At 53.9% G+C, this 20312-nt stretch overlaps 1 protein-coding gene across 1 annotated transcript; it reads right to left on the bottom strand.

The window, feature by feature from the left end:
* Positions 1 to 1791: 1791 nt before the first annotated feature.
* LOC118920458 (cornifin-A-like) lies at positions 1792 to 2195 on the bottom strand. The gene has a single exon (XM_036901352.2). It carries the CDS (start codon positions 2175 to 2177, stop codon positions 1983 to 1985), a length of 195 nt encoding a protein of 64 aa, XP_036757247.2. The 5' UTR covers positions 2178 to 2195; the 3' UTR covers positions 1792 to 1982.
* Between the last annotated feature and the right edge of the window lie 18117 nt (positions 2196 to 20312).

Genomic DNA, 20312 nt, shown 5'->3' with positions numbered 1-20312 from the left:
GCCTCAGGAATAAAGGCATTCCTTGATACCATGCCAAGGAGATAGTGAAAGAAGCCTATTGGAGACACCACATCCCACTACAACCTGCTGTGAATGGTATGTGATGGGATCTTCTCAATGGAAGAGCCATTTATGTTTGCTGTGTTTTGGAACTGTGAGTTTTTGAGACTTTTCCTGATTGTGGAAGGGCACTGCAGCCAGCTTAGATGGAGGAAGTTTCCTAGGACAACACATTGGCTGGCTCTGGGCTGTGCTGAGCCCAAGGCTGGTTGCCCTGGGAGGTGCTGAGCACTGGATAGGTAGACACTGGAAAAATAAAACAAGATGGGCTCTGTGGACATGTGAGGCACCAGCTCTTTGGGGCTCAAATCTCTAAGTGCTCAGAGAACATGGCTCAGCCCACGGGGCTGGGGGGGAATTATAGGTGCTGGTAGCTAAGGCTGCATGTGTTCTATTCAGGAAAGCCTCTGGTGGAGGCAAGAGAGATAAGGGCTCATGGTATGAACTGAGAAATCCTCTATTTAATCAATGAGGGTATTGTTTGCATGAATGTATGTTTATAACGAATGGCTTCTTATTTGGCAAATTTTTCTTCTCAGCAATTTGTTCCATTCTTATGTCATTATTCATAAATTCACAAATTCTCCTTTTGTGAAACAGCAAATATTGGCTGAATGCAGTAAATAGCATCAGGATTCAAATTCTAAATTGCATTAAGAAGAAATTAACATTATTACGCAGCGTGAAACGAATGTGCTTTAGAAATTGATGTGGAAGCTGTCCAGAGGGCTTATACCATCTTTTTTCATCGTGCTGCTCTTGTGCCAATAGATTGAAACTCGAATTTTCAGAGTGGCAGTTATAGGGAGCAGCCATTGAGTGGTCAGGCAGCCCCGTCAGCAGGCAGACTGGGGAGGCTGTTACCTCCTGGCTGCCACGGCCGCCCCCCCCCGCCCCCACCCCCCCGCATCCCCCGAGGGCCGGGCCTTAGGCAGTGCAGTGGGTGGGACTCAGGACACAGGCCCCGATTTCCCTGAAGTCTCTGTGTCCAGGGCGTGGGCTTCAGAGCGTTCCCCTCAAGTGCACGGTTCTGGAGGAGGTACGGGCCACTCAGCATCCCAGCAGACTTGGGTGAGCTGCTGGGCTCCAGGAGGCACAGTCCCTGGTGCCCAGTCTCACACCCAGTGGTTGCTGTCCTCAGCCTTATGCTCTCTGACTTGTCTGTATTAGCCCCCCTTCCTTTTGAAACCAACTTATACTTGTCCTGGGTGTGTTTGCTTTTGTGTTCTGCTCTGAGATACTGTGTATGTGTGTGTACGTGGGGAGGGTGTACATGGGTGCTTCTGTGTCTGTGCATGACCGTGTATGTTTATATGGGGGGGATGAAGATCACCGCACCAGGCCCCCGCACTCTGGCCTCTCCTGGGGAGGTGCCCTGGGTCCTACCCGCTTTCTCCTGCCCCAGCATTGGGGCCTCAAGCAGGCGTCAGTGAAAGAAGGGACCCCTGAGGGTGAGGAAATCAGCAGGTGTGTGTGAGTGTGTGTGATTCAGAGGATCTGTGTGTGTGTATGTGAGATTCGGGGACCTCTGCGTGTGTGTGTGAGATTCGGGGACCCCGGGCCTGTGAGTAGCGTCTTCACGGAGCCGAGCGGGTGGTGAGCGCGGCCGCTGCCGCCTGCGCCCGGGGACGCGCTCGCTGCGCGGGTACCGAGTCCGCGTCCCTCGCGCCCCGACCGTGCCCCTGGCCGTGCCCCTGGCCGTGCACCCAGAGAAGACAGCTGCACCGCCGCTAGTCAGGAGACATTTAATGGGCAAGGCAAAGCGGGAGTCCCCTGCGCCACCCCGGGCCCCGAGGCTCCGCGGGACCTGGCTCCGGACTGGCAGCTGGGACGCGCTTTCAGACGGCGCGGAGGGAGGGCGACGCGCCACGGACAGGACGTCGGCCGGCGCTCGGCTCCTGGGGCGCGCGGCTGAGACCCCCTCACTTCTGCTTGGTCTTTTGCGGGGCTGGCGCTGGAGTCACCGCGGGGGGACACGGCTCGGGAACCACAGGCTGGCAGGGCTCCTTGGTTTTGGGGGCACACGGTTCCTGGGGTGGAAGCTGGCAGGGCTGCTTCACCTGCTGCCAGTCCTGGGGGGGCGGCGCGCACGGCTGTTTCTGCTGCTGGGAGTTCATGCTTGCAGGAGACCCGGCCTGGACGTAGAAGAAGTGGGAAAAAGCCACATTCAGTGTCAAAATAGGCTTCTTTCAGGCCTCTGCGAAAAGCATTTCCTGTCCCCTCGCTGTCGCCCTGACTCGAAAGTAAACTATGCCTCCTTGATCTCAGGCCCTTCAAGAGTGGGGCTTAACGGCAGCTTGCTCCGCCCCATGTCGGTGGTGTTTGCGCCCTGGCAGCCTTCCCTTCGCAGACGCGTCTCATCCCTCCCCTTGACGAGTCCCCAAGGCTGACGTGACTTTGCACAGTGCTACTTGCAGAAGAGCTGCGGTCTGCACGCCCCCGGCACCACACACACCCGGGGCTGCACGGGCGCCGCGCATCCAGTCGCGCGACCCGCCCTGGCCTTTGTTTGCAGGTCCTCTATGAGGCGCTCTCTCCCCGGCGCGCATCCCATGCCCCCGGGGCTTCCCTGGAGCTCCCCCGCCCCCCTGTCCTCTCCAGTCCCTGTCCAACGGCAGCTTATCTGCGAGCGCGCATGCCTTATCGCCCCTGCTAAATTTTAAGTTCCATTTTGGTGTGATTAGTCCAAAGTGTCTAGCATAACGTCTTAAATATAATAAATGCACAGAAAACACCCATCTAGTAAATTAAAATTCCAATGACAGGGGCCAGCGACAGCGAACGGTCCCTGCGCCTGAGCCCTAGTTGTGCTATTAACTCGCTGTGGGAGCTTCACCACCTGTAAGGTCCCGCAGTCCCCGTGTGCTTTAGTTTAAAGACACCCCACGTTCTCCTCTAATTAATATCCTGCATCCGCCCTCCTAGACGTTTGCCTTTGTCCAGTTTCCAATAATAAAAAACTAAACAAGAATTTCAAATTGGCTCCTGCCAGAGGCTCACCTGGTCCGCAGAGGAGAAAGGGATGTCTGGTCGCCTGGTCTGATGTAAAGTCCACGGCCGCGGGCTTTTTATACAGTGAACAAGCCCTGCTGAAGGGGGTGGAATCACCTGGGCCCTCTGTCCTCACTGCTTCCTTGTCAAGTGATTCACTCCACTCCCCTCAATTACCAGTTGGCTCAGCTTTTGTGATGAAAGCCACCCACTTGATGTTTTTCAGTGCTGGCTGTCTGACAGCAACGTCACGTGACCCGAGTCCCCACTGCCACCCTCTCCCCTGGGGACCCAGTGCAGGGCTGGGTGGGGGCGAGCCTGGGGCAGCTGGAGGGAGGATGGGGAGCCCCTGAGGGCTGGCTGGCCTTGCTGCCTTCCTGCTCTCTCCTCCTGTCCTGAGGGGCGGCATGCCTGGGCACGTGGGATGAGGCTGCAGGGGAGCGCAGGTGGGTAGGGTCGGCCTCCCAGAGGCGGACGCTGGGGATCACTGAATTGGTCACACACTCCTCATCTGGGGACCCAGGACCCTCTGACCCACTACCTAGACCTTCCTCCCAAATGCGCCCAACTCCACACATTCCAGGTATTTTGCGCACGTTACCCCGCCACCCCTCCCTTGCAGCTGGTTGCTGTTCTGGGTGAACCTGCTTTGCTTTCACTGACCACACCTTCACCCCCTCCTAGTTCAGACTCTCATGAGCGGATTCCCTCTGCTCCATCCTGCCTCTGGCTGTGACCCTATCATCCTTCCTAACCCAGTGGGATCCCAGCCCTGCCTGAAGATCCAGAAGCCTTTCTAACTGCTTTCGCCCCGAGCACATCCATGGAGCCTGGGTGGGACCCCTGCCCCTCGCCCACTTCCAGTTCCAGCCCTGCCACCTGGTGGCCTTGCTGATGCCACACCGTCCTCCTCTCCTGCCTCTGCGTGCCCCAGGGATTCTGAGCAGCAGAACCTCCGGTGGGAGGGGAAGGCAGGGGAGTCTGCCTGCGCAAACCACAAGGGTGCCCATGGCCGTAGTGTTTCCACACTCACCCAACAAATATTGAGACCCCAACACCTGCCAGGCTTGTCTCACCCTAGGAGCTGTCTGAGCATGAAACCCACTGCCCCCTCCGTGGGGAGTTCCCTAGGGAGAGGCCCTGGCTCAGAGGATCCCAGAGTGAGGCTGTTTGGGAGCAGCAGCTCACCAGGGTCAAACAGCAAACCTGTGGGGAAGGGATCCTGCAGAGAGCCGGGTCCTCCTTTGTCCTGAGCCTCCCCTACTTCTGATGCCTGCAGATGAAATTCAGCCCAGGCAGGGACATGGTTAAAGGTGGACAGGGATGGAGAGACTTCTAGGCCTGGAGCAGGTTCCCTCATGTCCTGGGAAAGCTTTGCATTAGTGGCAGTGGGAGGAGGCAGGAAGGGCCTCGCCTTTGGGGTGCATCCTAATCTTTGCTAAGTAATCCTCTTAGGGAGGCATAAAGCCACTTAATGTGTGGAGTATCTCTGGGGATTAACAGTAGGTATTTCTGGCTCTGATGAAAACAGGAGGGGACATGAACTAGCATAGGCCATTTATCATGGCTTCGTGGACCAGGTCAGAGAGAGGAAAGGAAAGGCTAAAGGCTAAAATGCATGTTTTCCACCAGAGTTGCTTTCACTCTGGAGGAGGCCTCAGGGTGGCCTAGTGACAGAGCCTGGGCACCCTGCCCGCACTGACAGTGAGGCTGGTGGAGGGTGAGTGACCAGATCCCGAAGGGTCTCCCTCCACGGGATTCTCTTTCTGGGGACATAAGGATGGCTCCCTGCATCCTCAGACCAACCAGTGGTTCCTCTGATCGACCTGCCATGATACTGAAGTCTCGGGTACAGAGCTGCCCTATAAACATAGCTGCTCCTGAGGGCAGACTTCAGAAATCACATCACCCTTCAAACCCAGGGTCTCCACACACCAGAATGCTTGTGCCCCGGCTGGGTCACCTCTCGTGGGCCTCCCGAGTCCCAGCCACCATTCTCTCGCGGTGCCTGGTGCAGGGCAGCTGCTTGGCATGCTGGGAATTGTGGAACGAGTGAGTGCATGGGTGGGTGGGTGGCACCATTTGTAAGGCGAGGTGCAGAGACTGCTGGGAACATTTCCACTTTTGGGAAGAGCTGGGAGGAAGAGCGAGAGGGCCCACTAGTGCCTCTGCCGCCTCCGCCTCCCATCAGCTTGGCACACCTGCCTCCGGGCTGGCTGGGAGCGGCGCTGTGGCCGCAGCTGGACTCTAAGCCTCTCCCCTCTCTTTAGCTCTCTGCTGGGCTTGGGCTGGGGCCCTCTGGAGCACTTGACAGAGGGAGCTCCAGGAAGGCCCTGCTGCTGCATCCGCAGGATGTCCAGGCCCGAGGAGCCACGCAGCCTCAGGCCCCGGAGCACCTGGGCCTGGCTCTGAAGCTGGAGTCCACTGCCTACCCTGGACCTTGGTCCTGGACAAAAAGATATTTCTCTGTACCAGGTACCCCACTCTGTGGACTCCCCTGTCTGCTTCAACCTCTGCTACTTCCCCCACCAGCGCTGCCATGCTCTCAGCCCTGGGCCTCCCTTCCCCTGCACCTCCCTGCCCCTGCCCCTCCGTTCCCCTGGCCCTCCCTGCCCCTGACCCCCCGCATTGCTCTTCTGCTGGCTTTTCTGAAGCTCAGGCAGTGGCTGGCATGAGTTGTTTTTCCTTTTAGAGAAGCTCCATTTCACTATCAGGTGGGGTTAGTGGGTGGATCTTGCAGCGCAGACTCCCGCAAGAAGAAGGGGGAAGCTGGGCAGCTCCTGTCAGGGCCCCTCCCAGGAGTGTCTCCTAGGGCCACAGGAGGCTCCTGCTCCCCCACATCAAACACTGGCTCCCTCTGGGGGGCTGTGGACCTCACCTGCTCTGAGCTGGAGGGACTTAGGCTTCCCCAAGGCCCAGAGCAAGCAGAGAATAGATGTAGAATTCAAAATCTCTCCCTTTTTCCACAGCAGTCCATACCTAAGACATGTTAACACCAGAAACAAGCAATATTAGGGAGCATTATTTCGCCCTTCCCCAATCACCTTGAGCAGCTCAGGAGACCAGAGTGGGGCGCTTTTCCGGCCGTGACTATTAAAAACAGTCTGCATAACACACAGGGTCCTGCATCTGAAATGAAGGCAGGAAGGGAAGAAGACATGCAGGGCCTTGGGTGTTTCAAAGCCTCCTGAAGGTTCTGGTGCAGCAGGAGGAGAAGCAAAGCCTGCGCAGTGGAGGTGGGAGTGGACAGAGCACCACAGCTCCCACCACTGGGGTGACGGAGGGACACGTGGCCTCACAGCTTGTTTCTCAGCAGGACCAGACCCTAACCTGGGACACCCGGTGTCCTATCCATGCCTCTGTCTCCCCAGGAAGACAGCAGCTGCCCTTCTCCCCTCACCCTCCTCCCCGTCCCTTCAGGGATGGGTAGAAAGTTAAATCTGGCTTCTACCACTGGACGCAGGTGGAAAAGAAAGGCCCGAGGCTTTGTGTGCGACCCCCTTAGTGGGATGACCTTGAGCAAGTCACCTTGCTGCACTTCCACGTTCTGGTCTTCAAAGTGGGAGTTTCCGGTTTTACTTCCTAAGATTGTTATGAGGAGTGAATGAAATGATGCCTCAAGCACTTGTAGGATGAGTGGGCTAAAACTGGGCATGACGATGTCCAGCAGCTGACTGTGTAGTCTAGTCCATGCTTGCATGAGGTCTACGGAGGGTGGCTAACAGTGTTGGTGATCGTGCAACCACCTGGGCATCCTCTAGGTAAGGACACTGAGGCACAAAAACGTTAAGTAGCTCCCCCAGAGGTCATGCCAGCATATGGTCCCTTAACAACTCTGCCTTATCTCAATGTGTGGGGCGTACATACCACAGGCTGGAAGGCTGCTCGTAGGAGGCACGTCGGCAGGGCCCAGTGTTCTGCACAGCCTGTCGCCTATTCGAGGTGGAGTCTTGGGTGTGGGTGACTGAAGACAGAGGTGGATGTCCTTTTCCCTGAGGGTACTGAGTTTGAAATGGAATCAGGAATGGTTCAGACTAAGGGCCGAGGCGCGTTCTCCCACCAGTCACTCACTGTCCCTCGGGCCGTTGGGGGGCAGAGTGACAACCAGCTGTGTGGCTACCGACTTTCCCCAGAGGGCCCAGAACCCCGCGGGGGGCGACTGCTGCTCATGGTTTCAGTTCTCTCTCTTGCTTCTTCAGCTGTACCTCATCCAAGTCTGAGCGTAGGCCCCCCAAGGCAGAGGGGCCTCTGTGGAAACCAAGTCAGGTTCTGATTCCACCCTTTACTGACTGCATGTGTGGTATTGGGGGTGTCTTACTGATAATAGCTGCCACCTGATGGGCATCTGCCAAGTGTCAGGCCTTGTCCTGTGCCCTCGGCACTGATCCTACTGGGCACAGGCCAGACGTGGAAGCTGACACACAGCACAAGCCACCTGCCCGCGTTTCCATGGCAAACAGGTGGCAGGCTGAGATGCGAGCCGAGCATGGTGACTCAGTTCCTCAGGAACCTGTTTATCTTACCTGTGCCTTAGGAATGATGATTCTTGCTTCCCACGCTATTGTTAGAAGAGTTCCGTGTGCAAAGCAGCAGATGCAGTGACGGGATGGCAGGCAGATCCTGAGGCCCCAGAGCAGTCCTGCTCCTCAGGTCTCAAGCCCCCGATATTGGAAGCTCACCTCCTGTTGGAGAACGGGGAAGAACACTCCCTGCTGCTCTTGGTTTGTGAAGTTAGTCAGTCAGTCATTCACTTCACACATATTTGCTGAATGATGACCACATATGAAGCACGAAGCCCCCGCCTCTGTGAAGTCTGGGGGCCTAGGCAGCCTGGTGTGGGCCTCCGGACCAGTGCCCACTGGTGAGGTGTGCTTCCCCGGCTGACCCACGCCTGGAATCCCTGGGGATGCTTGTGAAAAATGCAGCTATGACCTTCCATGCTGATGAAACAGAAGTACCTGGGGAGGCCTGGGGGCCTGTATTTCTAAAATGCTCATCAGGTATTCTTCTTTATGGCCAAACAAGCTGGAATCTCTTGATTCTAAACCCAGTGCTTTTGGTACCTTAACTGCATTATCTGTACATTATCTGGTATCTTTTAAAAAATTCCTTTGTCTGAGCTCCACTTTAGTTTTATTTATTCAGTCAGTTTTAAAAAGCCCTCAGATACTATCAGGGTTGAAAATCCCTGCTCTCAGGGAACAGGACTCTAAGCCCTGAATCCGGCAGAGGAGGAAGGAAGCGCCGGCAGGCACACTGTGCGGCACATGCTGGCACTGGTGAGAGGTGCTGGTGGTACTGTGCTTGGCCTGGGGCTCGGAGGCTTGAGCAAGCAATCGGGTCCCACCCCAGGAAGACTAGTACTTCCCCATGCCATGAGCCCCACCCTCCCTCCAGGGAGTCATAGCTGCTTGGCCTGGTAGGTCCTGGAGACAGTGGCCTGGATCCAGGAGGTGTCACCTGTCTGGACACTGTCAAGTGTCTGGTATGGATACTTTTGGTGATGCAGGGGAAGCAAAACTTTACAGGGATCCCCTGCTTTTCCAAATTTCATGTTATGCCACGTTGCTTTTATGAAAAACCTACATTAGTACCTGTTTTCAATAACTGAAAGAAAATTGAAGAGGATTTTTACTTTTACCAAAAAAAGGCCAAGAGTGCTTGTTTGGAGTGAGAACAATCCATTTGTAGAGAAAAGCCTAAGGAAACCAGTTCTAGACTCCCAAGGGCAGCAGCTGCATGAGGTAAGCAGGTGGGTGAGCTCCATGGAGTGAGGTTCTCTGGGCTAAGAGTATCTCCACTGAAAGAATTTATATCCTGCCTCTAGCATTTCAGAAGGGGAGACTTTTTCTATGCTTGCTGTTTCTTAATTTGCCTTCAGCTGAAAATAATATTTATGTCAAGGAGACATATTTTGGGACTAATAAACCCTGATTTCCTTTAGTTGATTGAAGGTCCATGCTTCCTGCCTTCAAGGATGGTCTGGCAGAGCCAGATGTTGATCTTTGGAGTCCCAAAGTACGAAGAAGTATAGCGTTCTGCCCCTTCCCCTTCCCAGCCCATTAAAAAGAATTCTTTAGTTTTCAAAATCACCTAAAATGCACAGCTACTGCTGCTTTTTAGATTTTCTGTTTCCACGTCCGAAATTGCTCCTGGGATCTGACCTTCCCTTGCTCATTCTCTCATTTTCCAGGCTCTGCCTGTGCCCTGAGCACATGGGCTCTGCTCATGAGGAGACCAGGATGCCCACTCTCATGGGGGTAGACATTGTGGGGTATGAAACAGGACCAACAAAATTGCAAGAAAGCCCCAGAGAATGCAGGTTCCACATGATTTTAGGGCAGGAAGATGGCCTCTGGCCTGACCTCTCATTTAATGAGCACAGGACTGAGGTGAAGGGGCTCACGGGGCCTGCAAGTAGCAGGGCCAGAAGCAGAGCCCACACTTCCTCTCTCCCGTCCAGAGCGCCACCCAGCCTGGAGGAGAGGAGTCAGTGACCCATGAGCCCGGATCCCTGAGCCAGACTAAAGATTTCCTTATGGCTTCTCTCCAGGCAGATGAGGGTCCTTAGGCCAACGTTTTGACAGTTACCTTTCCTGGCTGAAAATGATATTAAGATCAACAGTTTACAGCATATACTCTATGCAGCCAGGTTATAGACAGTGCCAATCCTCACAAAAATGCTACAAAGTAGGTTTTATTATAGCTTTTCATGCAGTCTAAATGGACACCATACACAGCCAGGAAACGCAGACCCTGGATCCAACACTGCTCAGTCTGACTAGAGTTCTCCGCTGTCTTGAAGGGAAGAGCAGCTTCCGTGCGGATGCCAGGCCGGGGACCTCCAAGGGCCCCTGGCCAGAGGAGGGGGCCGGAAGCATGAGCTGGCCCACATGGGTTCACATAACTGATAAATGTAGGGTGCAGACGTGCCACAGTTATGTCATCCACTGGAAGCAGAGGTCGTTAGGCATTTGGGGCATAAGAATAGCAAAGAACTTAGGCTTCAAGAGCCTATCATTTAACAGAGGAGATAAATACATAACAGTGAGCTTTATAATACAAAAAACAATTATAATAATTATATTATTTAATAATAGGAATTTGTACAAATTATGAGAGCTTATGGGAGGTACCATTCTACCTAAAGTATCTTAAGTAAGATCCGTGGATATATTTGAACTAGAACTTTAAAGCTGAGCAGATCTGTTAGGCAGATCTGTTAGGCAAATCTGAAAACTGATATTCTAGGCAGAAGGAATAGTGTGGACCAAAAACAGGCCTCAGAACTGAATGGGAATTTGGGGAAAGTGAACTGCCTGGTGCTGCAGTGTGTGGTGTGTTTGGGGTTTTGTAGGGACTCTGGTGCAGTCCAGCAGGTTTTACACTTTTGTAGCAATTATGGGGGCACTCTGGTTTTCTCTGGTCAGTGAAGAAGTTGGACCAAATGATGCACGATGGTCTTTTGTGTTCTGACATTATATTACTTTACATGATGGGATTCCAGCAATGCACAAATCACCTTTCTTTTATGACATGAATATGTGAGATTTTGACATAAGACATTGCTAGCTTATGAGCCTCTTATGGGTGCAGTTACATTATTAAAAAGTCCTAGAATTTGCCTGGAACTTCAAGTAGCCAAAGCCATCTCAAGAAAGAAGAACAAATCTGAAGGTATTTTACTCCCTGATTTCAAACTATATTATAAACCACAGTAATCAAAACAGTAAGGTGCTGGCATTCAAACAGGGACATAGATCAATGGAATAGAACAGAGAACCCAGAAATAAACCCACGTATAGATGGCCAATTAACTTATGACAAAGAAGCCAAGACTATACAAAGGAGAAAAGACAGTCTCTTCAATAAATGGTGCTGGGAAAACTGTGCAGCCACATGCAAAACAATGTAACCTGTCTTACATCAAAACCTGTCTTACATCATCATAAACAAAAATGAACTCAAAATTAAAGACTTGAATTTAAGACCTGAAACCATAAAACTCTTCAAGAAAACATAGGTGGTGAGCTCCTTGACATTGGTCTGGGTGATGATTTTTTAAAATCTGACACCAAAAGCAAAGGCAACAGAAGCAAAACTAAACCAGTGGGATGACATCACACCATAGGCTTCTGCCCTGCGAAGGATGCCATCAACAGGACGAAAAGGCAGCCTAATGTATGGGAGAAACTATTTGTAAATCATATATCTGATAAGGGGCTAATATCCAAAATATACAAAGAAGTCATACAACTCAACAGCAAAAAGAGAACCTGATTAAAAAGTGGCAGAGGGTATGAATAGACATTTTCCCAAAGAAAACATACAGATGGCCAGCAGACCCACGAGAAGATGCTCCAGATCACTAATAATTGGGATAATGCAAATTAAAACCACATTGTCTCAAACCGGTCAGAATGGCTAGTGTCAAAAAGACAAGAAATAACAAGTGTTGGTGAGAAAATAAAAAACAGAGATACCATATGCCCCAGCAATTCCACTTCAGAGCGAGCATCTGCTCACTTGAAAAGAGACATTCACCCCTATGTTCAGCATTATTTACAAAAGCTGAGACATGGAAACAATCTAAATGTCCACTGATGGGTGAATGGATAAAGAAATTGTGGTATATACATACAATGGAATACTATTCAGCCATAAAAAGGAACGAAATCTTGCCATTTGCAACAATGTGGATGGACCTCGAGAGCATTAGGCTAAGTGAAATAAATCAGAGCGAGAATGAACACCACGTGGCCTCCCCTCATAGGTACATGATCATCGCTTTAGATGTGGAATCGAAAACAAATGGAAAAGAACAGGTCAAGCTCCTGATAAGAGAACAGACTGGTGACTGTCAGAGGTGGGGGTGGGGGTGGGAGAGATGGGTGAAGGGGGTCCTCACACACTCACAGAGAAGTGGGGCTCTCCCTGGCCACTGGTGGGGAACCAGGAAGCACCCCTTGCTCCAGTCTGATGAGCTGACATCCATGCACATCTGCTTGCCCTGGGGCCCAGGGTCCCTGAGAGGATTCATTGGGGCCTTCCTGGGACACACGGACATTGGTCAAAACCATGTGAAATGAATCAGGCTGGGCTTAGAAGGCAGGAGCCTGGCTAGGGGTCTGCTAAGATGTACCAGCCTTTCTACCCCTAGAAGAGCTAGTTCAGGACTCAAGGGCTGGGGCTCAAAGGGCTGTCAGAGTATTCTTTGGGTTAGAAGCATTCACTTCTGAATCTTGACTGTCTTTACGACAGTTTGGCCCTCCTGGTTATTGCCTGCAACCACTAGCTTTAAGTGATTACTACTCAGAATATCAGCCATGGATGGTGATTTTAAGGGGAAATGGGAAAGGTGGTTATTTCACTGTGTTAAATGAAGAAGCAATTATTATTGCCACTGACCATGGTGGCAGATGGAATTCAGTGAGCAAATCTCTAGGGAAAAATGAGGCTCCAGGGGAGAAAGTCAGGCTATGTGTTGCTACTTCTGGGGCTACTTCTGCCCACACGGGGCTTCTGGAAAAATCACCCACTTTTCTGCCTGGGAGGTTCACACACACTCAGTCCCCAGGGGTCCCTCTGCACCAGTGAATGCACCACACACTGGGGGGTACACAGACAGTGACCTGCAGCCCAGTTTATTGGGGAGGAGCAGGAGAGGGGTCCAGGGAGGGGGCTGGGGAGGGTATGAGGCAGGAGCTGTGCCTCAGCCTCTGTCGCTGTTAGGGCAGAACCACCAGCCCTTGAGTTCTGAACTAGCTCCTCTGGTGGTAGAAAGGCTGGTACATCTTAGCGGCCTCTGTCCCCGTTGGGGCAGAACCGGAAGCCCAACCCATTCCCTGCTCTGGGACATGGATGGGCCGTAGCTGTGGCCAAGCTAGAGGCTGGTGAACACCGGCCTTCTCACACCCACCTGCTGTTCTGGGCAGCAGGCAGGTGGCACCCCAATCTCTCCTTCCTTCTGTCTGCTCTTGGGGGCTTGCTGGGCTTGGGGACCCCTCTGCTGGCTGAGCTGGCTGTGTCCGTGCATACTGCTCCTTGGTTTGGAGAGCACAAGGGTCTTGGATTCAGCTGGGGGCTCACAGGGCTGCTTCACCTGCTTCAGCGAGGACGTTGCTACAGGCCAGAGGGTCTGGAAGGGGCAGAGCAGGCTGTCATGACAGGGTCCCCATCTCCTTCCCTGCCACCTCCTAGAAGAGAGCTTTCCTCCACAGCCAAGGGCGTGAGAAGTGACTGATGGCCCCAAGCCACTAAGGGGCAGATTCACACATGCCCCCCGTCTGTGCTCCCATGGACTCCTAGCTGCATGGACTCCTAGTGAGCATGTTTCTCAGTCTTACTAGAAGATGGGACGCATGCTGAGCTGAGGATTAAAAGGTGGCCCATACCATTCAGAAGATCCAGGCATGTGATCTGAGCTGCTGTGTGTGCTGTGTGTGCTGGCACCTTGTGCAGGGAGCAGTGAGTGTGTGCAGGGTGGACGGAGGAAGGGGGCAGGGACAGGGCAGGAGCAATGTCTGTGCTAGAGGGGAGTGTCACAGGGAGGGAACGGGAGGTCTCTGCGGCCTTCCCAGCTCTGATGTGGGTCTCTGGTTTTCTTTGTAGGCATCATTCTCCATCTTCTGAATTTGTGATTATGAATGGAAGTAGAGGCCCCAGGTAGCAACTGTGATAGTCAGTGATGGGAGCTATGGGGTATAAAATACAACATATGATGTGCCTGTTCCTGTGAACCTGAAGGCCAAGTTTGAAAGAGTGTGCTGGTGGGGCAGAGATGCAGAAAGGGCATGAGAGAGATTTGGAGGAGGCATAGAGGTGCTGCAAAATGCTACAGCTGTAAAAATCTCCCTTCAGTGAGAAAAATCCTCTTGCCAGGGAGTCAAACCCAGCACCAGGTGAGTAGTCATAGCTCATGGTGGTGTGGAAGGGAGACCGGTCACTGGAGAAACAATCAGTGCGATGTTTCCTCAATTGTCATGAGGCTTATGTCACTTCTCTGATTACCCAAGAACAGGAAAGGAGCTTGGCCTAGCGGCTTGTGATGGCTCTGGGAGGAGGAGAGGGCAGATTCTAGGAGGATGAACACATTCCCACTTACCAGAGGCACAAGCTGGACCTGGGAGAGGGGACTGAGCACAGGTCCACCACCAGCCACTCCTGGAGAACTTATAAGGGCCCCCACCTGCCCCAGGCACTTGGCTGCCCTGGTCACCACCTGCAGGGAATTCCTCACCCACTTCCTCCAGGGACAGGCTTTACTGGCCGGGTTTGATGGAAAACACCCCTGATACTCTAGCATTCCAGGTGCAGGCCTCCAGAGCTGACTTCACCCCCAAGGTGTTTTGCTCAGACTTGAGGACTCAGAATCTTTAAAAAATAGAACAATTCTGAGGCACGATTTGCAGACTGAGAGTTGTACGAAACACTGAAGGGAAGGGGGGGGTTGCTCTGGGTTGCTTCGGACAAAGATGTGAACATTTTCTGCTGTTCCTGCCATTTATCGAGTCCTCAGCCCTGAGTGGCCCTCATGCCCATGTGGCCCCTATAGGGTGAATTTCAACCTTACCATTTTGCAGATGAGAGAAACGAAGCTGGGAAAGATCATGCAGCTGGCGGGCAGCAGATGGGGTTGAGCCCAGGTCGTACAGCTCAAGGAGCCGAGGCTCTTAAGCGTTAGGGAGGGGACAGAAGTCCAGCCAAGGTGCCCTCAGCCCTGCCCCTATGCAGCTTTAGGACTTCCCAGCCCTGCAGGGCCAGTCTGCGTGGTGTTTGAGGAGCTTTGCCTGGAGGGTCAGTGGAAGAATGTGATGTGCCCTGAGCCAGTCTCCCAGGGCATCCGTCTCCCTCCTGTCTGCCAGGAGCCAGGCTGATGATGGGTGTTAGAGGCAGTCAGAAAGGGACAGAATTGGCCCCTGGGGTAGGGCTGCCAGGTAATATACAGAACACCCAGTTAAGTGTGAATTTTGAGCAGCAGCAGACTCTTTTTTAGTATAAATTCCAAATATTGCACTATAAAATTACTTACTGTTTGTCTGAAATTCACATTTAACTGGGCAGGCTGTTTTATTTGCCAAATTAGCAACCCAGTCCAGGGCCTATTCAGATGGGAGAGAGCAGCCTGGCCTCCCACTGGGCCTTCCCTCCCCTGGGACTGACGGGCAGGACTGCCCTGGAAGACTGGTCCACTTTTGGGCCCAGCAACTTGCCAGACTAGAGGCCCCTGATGCGGTCACGTCTGTTGTTATCAGTGCAATTTTAAGGCTGCAGAGAAATGGTGAAAATACCTAAAAGTGTGTCCCAAAGCACTTTCAAACCCCTTGCCTCATGTAACCATCTTGGCAAGGCCGCTGAGTAATACAAATCTGATGTCACCTTGAAGAACAGGATCTGAAGACCTTAACTGACTTGTTTAAGGGTGCCCAAGGGTGGGGCCGGCTGGGGTCCTGGCCGGGCATGTTTCTTGCAGACGAGGAACTGTCACTGGGTGGGGACCGTGACTAAGGGCCTTTCCTGTACTTCCCATCATACGCAGAGAGGCACTGCTCGTTTCTCAGGGTCAGCAACTTAAAAGCTGACCCTTCCCTCTGTCCCACTCCAGACCTCCTTCCCCTCCCGACCCCTCGCCCGTGAGGCTGTGACGTCCTGGTGAGGGTTGGGGCTCTCCACCCCCCTCACGGTAAGCGCCTCCTCCCCCACCCTTACTTCTGTGTTCGCAGTCCCCTTGTTCGCCCTGACCAAGCTCTGCAGGGGGGGCAGCACCGCTCACCAGCCTTCTCCTGCGCCTGGCACCTGAAGGCTTCCGTGTCTGCGCTGTGCAACGTCACCCACGAGGCTTCTCCACAATAAACTCTGGGCCTCAGTGTCCTCCATCTGCTCATTGGCCTCTTACTTTGACACAAACAACTCCTGCTTAGTTCTGCGTTTTCCACCTAGGGATGAAAGGTGGCTGATGACACTGCAGTCATGTCACAGGGCACTCCAGGGGTGGCTGGAACAGAGACAGAGACCTCACGTGGCTGAGGGTCCTGCCACCTGACACACTGTACTTTTCAAACCCCTGGCATTCCTGTTGGCCCCATTACCCCCATTTTACAGAGGGGGAAACTGAGACTTTGGAATGAGGACATGCTTGGCCCAAGGTCACCTGGGGGCCGGTGTCAAACCCGGGGCTGGGTCTCAGGTCGCCTGCCTCCGCAGCTGTTTCCAGTCAGCTGGGCAGAGGCTCTGCAAAGCCCAGGTAAGGTCGTGGGCTCTGCTGGTGTCCACCTTTTCCTGTCCCGCTGTCCTCCCTCCCTCCTGGCCACTCAGGTGTTCTCCTTCCCACCAAGAGACCCAGACGGATGTCTCCCCCATGCTGCCGGGCACAGGTGCAGCTTTGTTAAACCTCTGTAGGTGCAATCATCCATCCCTATAGAGCACTCCTGCATACAGAACACACGATGAAGAAGGCTCGTTGCATTTTACATTTTACAGATGAGAAAACTGGCCCCAGTGGAGCCTGGGTCTGGAATCAGAGAGTGGGGCTGACCTGAGACTCTTGAATTGGTAATGGCTGATTTCCAGACACCCTGACTGGCTGGGGGAGTGGATCACTCTTTTAGAAGGGGAGGGGAGACTTCCCAGCACCCCTCAAATCCCCCATGAGGGCAGCTTGTCCAGAGGGTGGGTCTGAGAAGCCACGTGTCCCCCACTCCCAGCCCCACTGCCCAGCCTGATCTTGGGACTGTTGCCCGGCCCACGGTGAGTCCCGCACCTGCATCCTCATCCTGAAGGACCACATTGTACTGAAACCAGGAAGCCAGGCTCGCCCCCTCCCTCTCTAGGGGGCCACCTAACTGTATGTCCAGGGAGGGGAGGGCACAGGCTTTTCTGAAGGTGAGTGAAAGCTTGAGAAGCCCCAGTCCCACCCTGCAAACACTGGGGTGACTGCACAGCAGAGACCTGACCCCTCTGGGAGGGGGGCCGGCAGAGATGATGACCATCAGCTGACTCTCCATCTAGACGCCTGTCGCCAGACACTTCTGGGAGAAAAGAAGGGTGATGATGGCTCCACCTGGGGACAGACCAGGGCTCGCAGAGCTCTGAGCCAGCCCTTCTGCTGAGCATAGCCTTGCACGCACTCTACAGGCTGGTGCACAAACACACCATCCACCGCAGCCACCCCTCCTGACCTGGATGGGAGGGGCAGGGCGGGGGGATCCGTCCTCTCCATGGTCACCAAGCCACCCCATGCCCAGACCCCTGAGCAGCTCCCACAGGCCCCAGGATAAAGCCAGCGCTGCTGACATGGCCCAGAAGGCCCCTCGGCCCCGGCCCGTGTCTGAGACAGCTCCCAGGTCCTGTCTCTCACTCATCCCACCTTCCTCTTTCCACACAAACTCGTCTGTTCCAGCCACAAGCTGTGATGAACTATTTACAGTTTCCTCTTTTCCACATGTTTTCTCCTTTCCCTGCCAACATGCCATGGCCTCTGTCTGGAGCTCCCGTCCCCACCTGTGCCCGGCCTCCTTAGAGCTTTAGCTTCTGGTGCATTTCTTCCCGGAACATCCCTGACCCTGCACTTCTTGTTCTTGCTGATGGGGAGCTGGGAGAGCAGGGACTTAGCTTTCTCACTTTCGGTTCCTTCTGGCTACTGTGGCCTCAGTAGCCCTCTGCACACAGGAGACCTTGATAAAGGTTGGTTGGGTTTTCTAGGATGATTTTCAACAGGAGACAACTCTGGGGTGAGTAATTCCAAGGGTAGCTATCCTCGAGTCTCTTTAAGGTGGGTAGACTGCCTCCTCCCTGGGGACCACCCTTCCCTGCCTGCCCATGAGGGCGGCCCTGGCTGGTTGACTTTCTTTGCCTATAAAATGTCAACTTTAAGAGCCACAGTTCAGTATGCCCTTTCTTCTTCGCCATGAGGACTCGGCATCTTCCAAGTCCTGAGTCAGATCACTGGGAAGCAGGGCTGGTCTGACCCTCAGGACACCTCAGGTGAATCAGAAACAGGTCTTTGCTGTTCTAAGCACCTGAGATTTGGGGCTCATTGGTTGCTGAAGCACGACTTAGCCTACCTGATGGATGCAACAGGATGTGCCAGCACTGACTTCTTTCTCCCAAGGAGATTCCACTCCCAGTTTGCTCGACTCTGCCCTTAGGGAAAGGAAATGCTGAGTCCAGTGCATACTACTGGTAGCGGAGACTGGCTCAGGTGTGGGAGTGCCCGTGTGGTGCGTGTGTGTGTGCATGCACGCATGGCCACGTGCAGAGGTGGGGTGTAGGAGACGGGAGGGGAGGGATGTGGGGAAGGCAGCCTGCGCTTATACAGAGCAGGGCCAACTGATGCTTTCCTACAGATGACTTTTTATCTGAGGTTGGGAAGCTGAACGAACCATCTCTGTCCTCACCCCAGCCCCCCTTGCGCCCCCGGGCAGTGGGGGCAGAGTGCCACCTGCTGAGCCTGGCCTTCCAGCTGGGGTAGCAGGCTCAGATCCCGCAGATCTCCTGCTCAAAATGCCCGACCACACCCAGGCCTGGGGGCGCAGATGCAGAGAGACGGTGTTGAGCCCCCTACTCACTTTATAGGCAGAGAAACTGTGGGCTCCGCCAGCATGCTTCTCAGGCCACTGGGCTCCAGCTGGATCGTAGCAGCCCCAGGGCACTTCCAAGAGCCCCTGTGGGTTCATAGACGGGTCTGAATCACTGCTCCTGGTGGGGCATGGGGAAGGCTCAAGGGAGGCCAGGGAAGCCAGCCTGAATGGAGAGCAAGATGGGTCTCTCTGCAGTGGCCTCACTTACCAGCAGCCACTGCCTGGAATGCTAGTCCCGGAGTCCTTCGGGGTGAGAGTCACCTCCACTTGGAGAATGAGGAAGCTGAGACCCCGAGAGGATAAGTAGCCTGCCCCAATTTACCTACCTGGTAAATGGGTTGGCCAGGAGTCAAGCTCCACCAAGCCGTGCGGCTGCACAGCTGAGCTCTGCATGGCATCATGCTGCCACCTCATCCCCAGCACAGGGCTCAGCAGGCCACATGGTGTGGTTCTTGCTGACAGGCTGTGCACTGCAGAATGAACAACGTTCTCCGGCTGCAGGCCTCAGTTGCAGACTGAACAACCCAGTGTGAAACCATGCACTTGGGCCCACAGTGGCTGGGCTGTGCGGGGCCCAGGTGGCACAGCCTGCATTTAGGGAGAGCCTGTCAGTGCCAAGCCCTGTTTTTGGTGGACGGACAGGGAGTGCATCAGGAAGATAAGTCACCAGGTGATTTCAACAGTGCAACCACCTCCAGGCTGGCTATATGCAGTGCCCGGGGAGCCGTGGGGTGTTTAAATCTCCCCGGGGGCTCATGAAATGCTTCTAGACCAGGCAGTATCTGAGCACGGACCCCGACCACCTTTTAAGAATCTCTACTCTCACAAACCCTGCTACCGGGAGGGCAGGAAGGAGTCATGGGGCGCAGGCCCCGGGTAGCCAGCCTTGGGACCTCTGACGAGGTCCTAATCCCTGTACGAGATTTCTGGCCCTGCTGTCTTCTGAGCCGCTACTTGCCCCCTTTGCACGCCATCCTCTGGCATCCACAGGTCACCAGCCCTGGGATAGCACCCTGGTCTGTTATAAGGAGCATTAGAATGAGAATCTTTAGAACCAAGACTCTAAATTTACAACCCTCCCCCCCCCCACACACGTGTACACAATGTGCTCACACATGCACGCAACACAACACATGTGTGTATACACCCACCCACATGCATGCACACACAGCAAACATACACACACAACACATGTACACATGCATACACATATACACACGTACACACACAACACATATGCACATGCAAACCACAACACAATGCACACATAACACATGCATACACACACACTTTGTCTGCAAGCAGCCAGGGTGTGGGCACCATCATGACCGGTCTGGTGCAGACGGGAGGACACCCAGTGAAGGCCTGAATGGGATGTGGCTGACTCTTGTCACCTTTGCCCAGCAGAGAAGTGCCCCATGCACACCTGTGTACCACTTATCTTAGCTCCTTGAGGCTGTGCTGAGCCAGAGAGAAGGCTCCGGCCAGGTCCATGAGGCCATTTGACATCCCCAGACTCTCTCCACCAAGAAGAGCTGAGAACAGCTCAGGCCCTGCTCATCCCAGAGGAGCTCTTGGCCTCACCGCCAGGGAGCAGGGGGTCAGTCAAAGACTGGAAGACAGACATCTATTCAAATCCCCTCTTCAGGTGCTAACTGTGTTACCTCCCTGGGTCCCATTTTC

The sequence above is a fragment of the Manis pentadactyla genome, chromosome 19 (assembly GCF_030020395.1).
Source record: "Manis pentadactyla isolate mManPen7 chromosome 19, mManPen7.hap1, whole genome shotgun sequence".
NCBI lineage: Eukaryota > Metazoa > Chordata > Mammalia > Pholidota > Manidae > Manis > Manis pentadactyla.
This window is presented reverse-complemented; position numbering and strand designations above follow the sequence as displayed.